At 36.1% G+C, this 11,309-nt stretch overlaps 1 protein-coding gene across 1 annotated transcript in view; it reads left to right on the top strand.

Annotated features, from left to right (window-relative positions):
• Positions 1 to 10,271, top strand: part of LOC107664164 (pleckstrin homology domain-containing family D member 1-like) — a 12,360-nt gene extending 2,089 nt beyond the window's left edge. Inside the window, exons 4-14 of the mRNA XM_016454625.1 lie at positions 453 to 542; positions 932 to 1,008; positions 1,410 to 1,501; positions 1,594 to 1,646; positions 1,839 to 1,933; positions 2,281 to 2,374; positions 2,647 to 2,837; positions 3,889 to 4,021; positions 4,400 to 4,544; positions 7,472 to 7,615; positions 9,823 to 10,271. Of these exons, the coding sequence (XP_016310111.1) occupies positions 453 to 542; positions 932 to 1,008; positions 1,410 to 1,501; positions 1,594 to 1,646; positions 1,839 to 1,933; positions 2,281 to 2,374; positions 2,647 to 2,837; positions 3,889 to 4,021; positions 4,400 to 4,544; positions 7,472 to 7,615; positions 9,823 to 9,980 (1,272 nt within the window). The 3' untranslated portion in view covers positions 9,981 to 10,271. The remainder of the gene's footprint in view (positions 1 to 452; positions 543 to 931; positions 1,009 to 1,409; positions 1,502 to 1,593; positions 1,647 to 1,838; positions 1,934 to 2,280; positions 2,375 to 2,646; positions 2,838 to 3,888; positions 4,022 to 4,399; positions 4,545 to 7,471; positions 7,616 to 9,822) is intronic.
• Positions 10,272 to 11,309: the final 1,038 nt, after the last annotated feature.

Raw genomic sequence — 11,309 nt, 5'->3', positions numbered from 1 at the left:
CAGGACAGTTTTGAAAACCACTGCATTTCAGAGACATGTTCTTAAATGTGACTCATATATAACAAATACTTACTTGCATGCACAGTTTTAAGGCAGCTTTACTGCATGCTTGTAGTTTCTTTTGTGCTTTAATATGAAATGAAACAGCGCGCGTTAAACTGAAAAAAATTGTTCAGTTTTCAGCGTATTTTTTTACGCGTTAAACTGAAAAAATGTATCGCCTGCGTTAATGCGCTAATTTTGACAGCACTATTAATTATATAATCATATAGTTAAGCAATCTAACGCAAGCAAGATGTACAGCTGTTGTTGTACTGAATAGTGATGATTGCTCACTTTTATAATATAACCAAGCAATTAGATACTGAGTAATGTAAGCAAAACCTGTCCAGTTTGTTCAAGTATACATATTAATGGGAATAAAATGTATTTTATCCTTTTCTCAATGTAAGGGGGTGATTCCATTAGGTGGATGCATCGTCGAGCCAAGAGAAGATCAAGGCATGCCATTTGCCATGGTTATCAGTCATGAGGACTTTACAGTAAAAACATTCTATTCTATTCTATTCTATTCTATTCTATTCTATTATTTATTTATTTATTTATTTGGAAACCAGTTCACCACAACTTTCCAAAGCTATAGGCCTATCAGAAAAGGATGGGATGAACCAAGTAAATTAATCAAACTTTTCAAAGCTACATATGTGAAAAAGAAAGAGAGCTGTTTAGGACAAACCGATTCACTAGAATCTTGCCACTGAGTCTTTAAAAATAAATAATAATAATAAAAATAAAATAAAAAATAAAATAGATTATTTCTGCTTAATTAAATTTAAAATTAAAATTAAATTAAATTAAATTCAATTCAATTCAATTCAATTCAATTCAATTCAATTCAATTAATTAAATTACATTTCTGTATCCTGTGCAGGGAAACATTGTCCTGGCTGCTGAATCGGAGTCAGAGCAGAGCCAGTGGGTGGAAATGCTACAAGAGTCAGGAAAAGTGTGAGTGAACTTCGAACATCTCTGTAAAAAAAAAAAAAAAAAAGTTAAATGTAGTTAGCATGACTAAAACCAATTTCACATATAAGATTAATAAATATATACTTTTTTTCTGGTATTTTTTATTATGCTATAGATTGTGTCTGACCGTAGTGTGACTTTTGTGTGTGTGTGTGTGTGTGTGTGTGTGTGTGTGTGCGTTAAAAAAAAAAAAAAAAAAGTTAAATGTAGTTAGCATGACTAAAACCAATTTCACATATAAGATTAATAAATATATACTTTTTTTCTGGTATTTTTTATTATGCTATAGATTGTGTCTGACCGTAGTGTGACTTTTGTGTGTGTGTGTGTGTGTGTGTGTGTGTGTGTGTGCGCGTGTGTGTGTGTGTGTGTTTTGATGAAAGCACTTGGAAGAATGCTCAGTTGGGTGAGGCTATGATTGAGAGTCTTGAAGCTCAGGGGCTACAGCTGGCTAAGGAAAAACAGGAATACGTGGGTATGGTCACAGCTTCTCTTAGCCTTCACATTTCTTTTCCTCTCCCATAAAGTTCTAATTTATTATTCATTTATTATTTTGTTTTTTGTCAGATAAGCTCATGGAGGAGACAGAGGAACTGTGCTTGCAAAGAGAACAGAAGGAGGTTAGCTCTCTATTTATATTTATATTTTCATAAATTCACACCAACAAATGTCCACTTGTGCAGTGTTTAAGTATATTATGGTATAGGTTTGTACACAGATATGTTTAGATATTCAATCAATGCATGTAAAGTGAGTGATGGATAAATATGTAAACATATGTGTGTTCATGTGAGTGTATCTGTGTTTTGTAGGAGCTGGAGAGACTGAATCAATTGCTGGAGGAAGAAAAGCAGAAGTTTGAGGAAGTGGTTCAAGAGCTGAGAGCAGAACAAGATCAAATTAAACTGTAAGACACTCATCCAATCAGTATCTATCTATCTATCTATCTATCTATCTATCGAGCTGGAGAGACTGAATCAATTGCTGGAGGAAGAAAAGCAGAAGTTTGAGGAAGTGGTTCAAGAGCTGAGAGCAGAACAAGATCAAATTAAACTGTAAGACACTCATCCAATCAGTATCTATCTATCTATCTATCTATCTATCTATCTATCTTGTCCAGCCATAATAAATGGGGTTTGATAGCAATCCAGCATTTGTATGAATAAAATATGACATTAATAATTAACATGTTAAATTTACCCTGAACATAGATGAACTTCCTCTGAAACATTTTCTATTGTTTTGTGTTGGTAGAGATCTGGACGGTACTGCTCAGTGTCTGACAGGAGTGGAAAATGAGAAAGAGGAGCTTCATAATCTTACCACACTTCTGCAGAAGTCTTTAGAGGTATCAGGAAATAAACATTTTAAAATATAATATTTAAAATAAAAAGAATTCTTACAAAATCCTAGTAAAACCGAGTGTGATCAGGTGGACCCAGATGTGAAGCACAGCAGGACTGATCTGAGGTGAAATTATGTAATGTGAGAAAAATGAGACTGCAGAGTTATATGAAAGACATTTTACAATGACGTTCTGGCTTGTTATTATCCATGAGGTGTGTCCCATTAAAAAAAAATAAAAAGGTCCATAGCAAAAGTCTGACTCTGTTTCTTCAGGAGTTATCCCAAGAGAAAAAGCGTACCCTCGCGCTTCTGCGAGAAAGAGGACAGGATGTGGCTGAAACAGGAAGTGATCGGCGGGCTTCTTTAGACTCTCAGAATCCAGAGGTGCAGCTTCAGGGCAGCCTGCAGGAAATCGAGGAGCAGATGAGGAGCCTGCTTAAAGAGAAAGAACAGGCAGAAGAAAGGTGAGAAAATCTGGACGATAAAAATGTTTCATTACAAAATATTATTTTCGTATTTCGAGATTTCAGAGTATACAGCAATTTCCTGTTCCAGGGAAACAAAAGATTTATTTGGAATGTAGATTCTAGAGCCATTGTTTGTCCAGGAAGTGCATTAGAATAAATGGACTGTTGAGACAATGACAATGGAAATGCACATTGATCCCTAAATAAGCCAGTCTATTGATTAGATGTGAATGAAAATTGATTAGATACGAATAAAGCACAAAAGACAGAGAGTGGATTGGCTAGCGGGTATGAGTGACCTTAAAATCAGGATATAAATAAATGTGACTCTGCTGTATGGTCCATTTACGCATGATACAACAAATTTATAAACAACAAACTGATAAGATATCATTGATTTTTTTTTACTTAGTTTCCAAAATTGTGAAGTCTTATCTCTGCTAACTGTTGTGTACTCTTTAAAAAATGTGAGATTACTTGAATACATGATTAAATATATAGGCTACTACTTCTATTTAGACTGCCAAAACTTTTATTAAACTTGTATTAAAATTCATACAAAAATGTATTTAAATTTGAATACATAAATTACTTTAAATTACATTGCAAATGTAATACATCAAGTTGTATTCAAAATGCAAAATTACCTTATTTATTTTAGAAATGCAGAAAATTAGCACAAAAAAAAACACTTCTTCAGTGCCATTCTATATTCTAAAACATTCTGAGTATTGTTTTACATACTAAAAAATAGTAGGTAATATTCAGTAAATACTATGTATTATGCAGCAATCTGTACTCATAAATAAATAAAAATATATTAATTAATTAAAAATAATTCAATTGATTATGTTTCATGTAAAGATTAGGAAAAGAATGCAAACAAATATGATAAATAACTTATTTTGTACTTTAACACAGGAAACAGTGAGCCTCTGCAAATATAGCATCTCTGGCATCTTATCACAAACCACACTCCAGTGCTCTCTTTCTTACAGCCTTGTTTTGATGGCAGTCAGCCAGACCTTCTCTCTGTCGCCCCCTGCAGGCTGGAAGAAAATGAAAAGGGAGCCAAAGTTCTGCAGGAGGAGAGGGAGTTTTATTCATCTCAAGCTCAAGCCCTCCAGCAGTCGCTCACACAGCTCACAGCAGACAAACAGCACACCGAAGAAGAGCTGAAGGTGCAAAATAAAGTTCCATCAAACTGTGTGAATTAAAAAAAAATTTGGATGTAAATCTGAGTGTGGAACATTGCAAAAATTCTCACTATTCTTTTATGGGTGCTATGATATTTTTGCTTTGGATCTAACATACAGTGTTATTAGGTTACATTGTATCACATTACCTCTCCTGCATCTCTGGATCATCTGCACATCTATTATCACTTCTTACTGATAGAAAAATCTATTGAAATTCTATAAAGGCCCAGGTCTGTCTCCTCCTCCATACCTCTCCCTTCTAAAATGTATCTCCCTTACACCCTGTCTTCATAATATACATTATATGTTATTTGTGTGTGCGTGTGTGTGTGTGTGTGTGTGTGTGCGTGTGTGTGACAGGCGGAGATGGAGTCTCGTGTGGAACTGGAGAGTAGGCTGAAATTGGCTGAGGAGGCCCTGCAAGATCTAGAGCAGGGTCTAAATGCAATAGAACGCACCTGTGAGAGGGATGAAAAAATTAAAGGAGACGTCAGCCATCTCCGCAGTGAGTACATTCCATTAGCTCATGTCATTAACGTTAAAGGGGTCATATGATGTTGCTAAAAATAACATTATTTTGTGTATTTGGTGTAATGAAATGTGTTTATGCGGTTTAAAGTTCAAAAAACACATTATTTTCCATATACTGTACATTATTGTTTCTCCTCTATGCCCCGTCTTTCTAAAATGCGTTGATTTTTACAAAGCTCATCGGTCTGAAAAGCGAGGTGTGCTGTGATTGGCCAGCTATCCAGTGCGTTGTGATTGGTCGAATACCTCAAGCGTGTGACGGAAATGTTACGCCCCTTAACATACTGTGATGCCCTGTCCGGCCAGAGCAACGATTCAAAAACATTAAAACCCTTTATAAACGAGGCATTTGTTGCATCAAGTGGGGACATAATTACGGATTATAATGACTTATACTGTCTTTTTACGCTTTGCGTTGCATCGCGCCACGTAAACATAAAACCATGTCTGCATTTGTGATCGGAGAAACGACAAACAAGCGCTACTCTACACGGCTCAAAACTCACGTTTGAATCGTCAGTGGCAAATCCTTTAAATGAAAACGTACTTACAGTCTGTGAGTCAGAACAGCCGGCATTCTAGTCTACTCTCCCAGGTGCAACTTTACAGATCTTCTTTATGCACCAAGAGCTTGTAACACTCCATATGACCCCTTTAAGATATTTTTTAATGAAACCTGAAACAGATTATTGACACTTGAATTAAAACATTCATATGGATTTGTTTGACGACGCCTTTATAACGTTTTTGGATCTTCAAAGTTTTAGTTACCTGAACAGAAACCTCTCAGGTTTAATAAAAAATAAAAATAAAAATAAAAATAAAAACTAAGGGTGAACTAGTAAACTTTAAGAAGCCACCGCATTTTGATCAAGAAATTAATAAATAATTAATAATAAAAATAATTTATATAACTCTGGATTTAAAGGGCTTACTAAATAGTTTTTTTTTCTCCAGTGCAAAAAGAGGGCTTATTGAAAACATAAAGCAAAAAGAGGCAGCTGTTGTCTGTGTGGTTGTGCAGCTGGTCCATTGTCTTATGAGTCAGTAGAAATACTTAAACCACCTTATTTGTAAGGCCATTGCCACCACATACTGTCTTTACGACGTGCATCCTGGGAGGCTTTTAAATGGCACTGAATGAGTTCCCAGGCATGCTGGGATGTTGGCAGTCTTTTCTTCAATATCCGTTCCAGCTCAACCATTAAGAAAAAAATAAATTAATAAATTAAAATATTAATTTTGTAAAGTCAAGTGCATCCAAACCCAGTTTGCCAACAGCAAAGTAAATTAGTACTGAAATTTATTTTCCCTGAGGACCAACTTAACTCGACTTTAAAGGGGTCATATGATGCGATTTCAATTTTCCCTTTCTCTTTGGAGTGTTACAAGCTCTTGGTGCATAAAGAAGATCTGTAAAGTTGCAAAGACTAAAGTCTCAAATCCAAAGAGATATTCTTTATAAAAGTTAACAGTTAACCACACCTACCTAAAACGGCTCGTTCTAACACGCCCCCACATATCTACCTCACTATGTGGGAAGATTTGCATAACGCCGCCCAAATGTTCACGCAAAGAAAGAAGGCGTAACTTTTAGTCTCACTGTAGTATTGTTGCCGCTGCCGCCATGTCGTGAAGACGCTGTGCGCTTCGTTGTGAGAACGAAACTACTTTGTTTGGTCTAGAGGACGATATCCGCTTTGTCATGCCTAGAGCTGATCTGTGCTGGTCGCTGAGGGAATACATCAACTTAGTGCTATTGATCGCCGGATCGGCTTTCACTGTGGACGAAGCGGAGTCCAGCCCGGGGTCTTCACATGTGGTTGGCGCTCCTTCGTCGAATCCGCAGGGCGCGCCGTTCTCGACCCCTCCACCTCTGCTCACTCTAGCCCGGCCTCAGCTCACGCTAGGCCGCAATACATCAACTTCGTGCTGTTGATCGCCGGATCGGCTTTCACTGTGGACGAAGCGGAGTCCAGCCCGGGGTCTTCACATGTGGTTGGCGCTCCTTCGTCGAATCCGCAGGGCGCGCCGTTCTCGACCCCTCCACCTCTGCTCACTCTAGCCCGGCCTCAGCTCACGCTAGGCCGCCGTGTTTTTCGTTGTGAAAGCAAAACTACTTTGTTTGGTCTTCCAAAAGAGGGCATGACTACAAATCAGTGGTTAATGTGGCTGATGATTCGAACGCGAGTTTTGGGCAGTGTAGAGTAGCACTTGTTGTTTGTCATTTCTCCGATCACAAATGCAGACAGGGTTTTATGTTTACGCGGCGCGATGCAACGCAACGCGTAAAAAGACAGTATAAGTCATTATAATCAGTAAATATGTCCCCACTGGATGCAACAAATGCCTCGTTTGTAATGGGTTTTAATGTTTTTTTCTCATCGCTCCGGCCGGACAGGGCATCAACAGTATGGTGAGGGGCGTAACATTTCCGTCACACGCTTGAGGTATTCGGCCAATCACAACGCACTGGACAGCTGGCCAATCACAGCACACCTCGCTTTTTCAGACCAATGAGCTTTGTAAAAATCGACGCGTTTCAGAAAGGCGGGGCATAGAGGAGAAACAATAATGTACAGTATGTGGAAAATAATGTGGTTTTTTTTACTTTAAACCGCATAAACACATTTCATTACACCAAATACACAAAATAATGTTCTTTTTAGCAGCATCATATGACCCCTTTAAAAAAAAAAAAAAAGGATTTAATTTGAATTTATACAGTAATGTCCATTTATTTAAGGCATGGTTGCCAGCATTCTTCAAACTATCTTATATTATGCTCAGCAGAAGAAAGTAACTCATACAGGTTTGGAACAACATGAGGGTGATTAAATGATGACAGGATTTTCATTTTCGGGTGAACTATCCCTTTAATGTTGTGCATTGTATCTCTAGAGTTCTTTGAGGAATGTATTTGTGCTGCGGAGATCGAAGCCACGTTACCATCCATCATGAAGAACGCCGTGTATCTGCATAAAGCTGCTGCTCGACGCATCAAAAGTTGCCGTATCCAGAGACGGGCCTCCAGGCAGCACTGGTGTAAGTGTTACACGTATGCACACATGATGAAATTATAAACTAAATAATACCATTAGTGGTCATTTCATATTGAGCTGACCTATGCATTTCTGCTGGTGTTCTGAGAAATCTGCTATTTTGCTATTAGCCCTTTTTTTGTTTGATTGAAGGAGTTTTTTGTTTTTTTTTTTGTAAATTGTTAAACATTTAATACATATATAAGTTAATCTTGACCTGTTAACATGTTAAATGCAACTTTTTTTTCTTTGTAATTTGACTTTAATTTGACTACTTTTTGATAAGATTATTAGTGTGGTTTAGAATTATTTTAAAAGCGAAAGCATGTTTTAAAAAAGATTATATTTCAAATAAATGTACTTTTGAATGTTCTATTCATCAAATAATAAGAAAATGCATCATGGTTTGCACAAAAATATTTAGCAGTGCAACTGTTTTCAACATTGATAATAATAAGAAATGTTTCTTGCGTAACAAATCAGTATATTAGAATAATTTCGGAAGTATCATGTGACACTGAAGACTGGAGTAATGATGCTGAAATTCAGCTTTGCCATCACAGAAATTATACTTTTAAATATATTAATATAGATGTATTTATTTATTTATTCATTCATTCATTCATTCATTTTTGATCAAATAAATACAGCCTGAGTGAGCATACTTATTCAATGACAAAAGATTAATTATAGTTATATTATATGTATTGCAATAAATTTACTGGATTTTTGTTGATACAGTGCCCTCCACTAATATTGGCACCCTTGATAAATATGAGCAATGGCGGCTACATGATGTGAAAATAAATCTCACATTATGAAATAAATGTTTTTTCTCCAATGCATGTTGGCCAGAATTATTGGCACCCCTAGAAATTCTTATGAGTAAAATATCTCTGAAGTATATTCCCATTCATATTTACTTTTTTTTTTTTTTTTAGCAGAACAAAGTTTTTAAGCTTCACAAAAGAGAAAGTGGCTGTAAGAAAATGGCTAAAGCATTGAAAATCCCCTTTTCCACCATCAGGGCAATAATTAAGAAGTTCCAATCAACTAAAGATGTTACAAATCTTCCTGGAAGAGGATGTGTGTCTATATCGTCCTAATGCACAGTGAGGAGGAGAGTTTGAGACTCTCCAAGGATCACAGCTGGAGAATCGCAGAGATTAGTTGAGTCTTGGCGTCAAACAGCCCCTACATCACCACATGTTATCCGGGAGAGTTCCAAAAACAAACTCCAGCATATTCAGTTGTCAGACACGACTGGAACTTCAAACGGGACTGGCTTTTATGGTCAGATGAAACTAAAAAATGAGCTTTTTGGCAGCAAACCTACCAGATGGGTTTGGTGCAAACAGGGATAAAAAGTACCCCCACGGTTAAATATACTGCCAGGTCTTTAATGATGTGGGCCTATTTTTTTTGCCAGAGGTCCTGGACATCTTGTTCAGATATTGGCATAATGGATCCTATCAAATACCAACAGATAAACAATCTAAACATGACTGCCTCTGTTAGAAATCTTATTATGGGCCACGGTTGGATCTTCCATCAGGACAATGATCCAAAACAAACATCAAAATCAACACAAAAATGGGTCACTGAACACAAAATGAAGCTTCTGCCATGGCCGTCCCAGTTCCCTGACCTGAACCCTATAGAAGATGAGTGAGGTGAACTGAAGAGAAGAAGCGCCAACATGGATCTGGGAATCCTTCTGTATGAAGGAATGTTCTCTGATCTCTTGTCAGGTGCTCTCCAAACTCATCAGGCATTATAAAAGAAAACTCAAGAGCTGTTATCTTGGGAAAAGGACAGTGCAATAATTGTGGCTAATGTGAACTATAGAAAAACATTTATTTCATAATGAGACCCCCACACACACACTTTCCATTGTTTTATTTCAATGATAGGTTAGAATTTTGTGATTTTTTTTTTTTATGAAAGATCAAAAGGATAAACAACGTAGATCTATTTTCACAGCCACCTTTGCTCATATTTACCAAGGGTGCCAATATTAGTGGAGGGCACTGTATGTTTAAAATTAAGTAATAGTTGGCATAAGCTATTAATTGTTATTTCATTGATTTTACAAATATGTGTAAGAAAGACACTAATGCCACATCTTGTGGAATTGGACAAATGGCTTCAAAGTTTTGGTTAAATTTACTCTAAATATATTCACTTCACCTTCTCTTGTCCTGTGTGCAGTGAAGCACTCTCAATCATTTGCCTCCTCTCGTGGTGCCTCCTCCACCAGTCTTGAAGAGCTGAGAGAAACAGCCCGACGTCTGACTTCAGACAGCTGTTTGAGACAGCAGGCCTACAAGATCATCAGCCGCCAGAAGACCGTTCAGTCTGAGGACTAACAATATTCTGACAGGACATCCTGGGAGAGAGGGGAAGTTGTTTTGTCATCCTGCTCTATGCTGTGCAACTTCTGGTGAAAAGTTAGACATTCATAATTCAGTAATCTACACATGCAGTGTGCTGTCATAGTTTGGGACGATGTGTCCTTCATATTTTGTCCTTGTAAATTCATAACACTGTAGGCCAATATAACTACGAAATGTCAAAGATTTGCTTTTAGTGAAAATAAATGTCCTTAAAATTAAAATGTATTTGAAACCTAAGGAGAAACAGTGCATTGACCTGTAAAATCACAACACAGTAACTATGTCAAAACTGAAACTGAAAATAAAATAAATAAAAAAATCTCATTTTTTCCATAGGCACTTAAAAGAAAAAAAAAGGATTTGTTCCAGTTATAAGACGAACCAAACCAACCAGCTATGAGGTGAATCACAACATTGCGAACTGATTTGAAGCAAAAATTATTTGAAAACCAGACAAAAAAACTACAGTAGAAGGCCATGTAGGCCTACATAACAGCTTTAATGAGGGAAAGAACTACAATCCCATGAAGCATTGCAAATGACATAATCAAATTAAAAATGGACTTAAAGAATGAAGATTAAAAGAATGATGGATTAAAGATATAAACAATATATTTTATGTTTATTGCAAAATATGCATTTATATACAAATATTTATGTAGTTTGAGAGTGTAGGGAGACTGACTCATCTTTCAAAGGCCTACAAGTTATCAATAAAGATCAATTTCTGAATGGAGAAAATGAATGCCATTTTTTTTTACTATTTTTTTTATATATATATATTCGACCGTTGCACTCTGACATAGTTGAGCCAAACCTATCACTGGACAGAGATCACAGGATTTCAGCTAGAACTAAATTTTGACAAAATATGTAGTTACTGGGTTAAGTTTACTAACCCGTCCAAATTAATAAAAAAAATCAGATGAAAAAAAAAATGTAATGTGAATTCATATAACTTTGTTATGTCCAGAAGCATAACACAACTACATAATTCATATTAAATTATTTATTTATTATTATTATTTTTAAATAGAGTATGCCATTTTCAAAACTGAAATGTTGGTTCTCAAGTAAAGCATCACCCTGCATTTCACTTTTTAATAAACTAGAAATGAAGCATCTGTAGCCTACAGAAAACATTTTCATTACAACAAGAACAAAAAAAGTGTTGAGACAAAAAATATAACAATTTGATGAGATATACTTTTACGCTTAAAATAAAAGAAACAACAAAACATTTTAACAAAACAATCTGTTTTTATTCATCTGTAATTAACACTTGCTTTGTCACTAGCCCTA

The sequence above is a fragment of the Sinocyclocheilus anshuiensis genome, unplaced genomic scaffold (genome assembly GCF_001515605.1).
Source record: "Sinocyclocheilus anshuiensis isolate Anshui unplaced genomic scaffold, SAMN03320099.WGS_v1.1 scaffold129, whole genome shotgun sequence".
Classification (NCBI taxonomy): Eukaryota; Metazoa; Chordata; class Actinopteri; order Cypriniformes; family Cyprinidae; genus Sinocyclocheilus; species Sinocyclocheilus anshuiensis.
The sequence above is the reverse complement of the archived record's forward strand: the minus strand, read 5'-3'. Positions and strand labels throughout refer to the sequence as shown.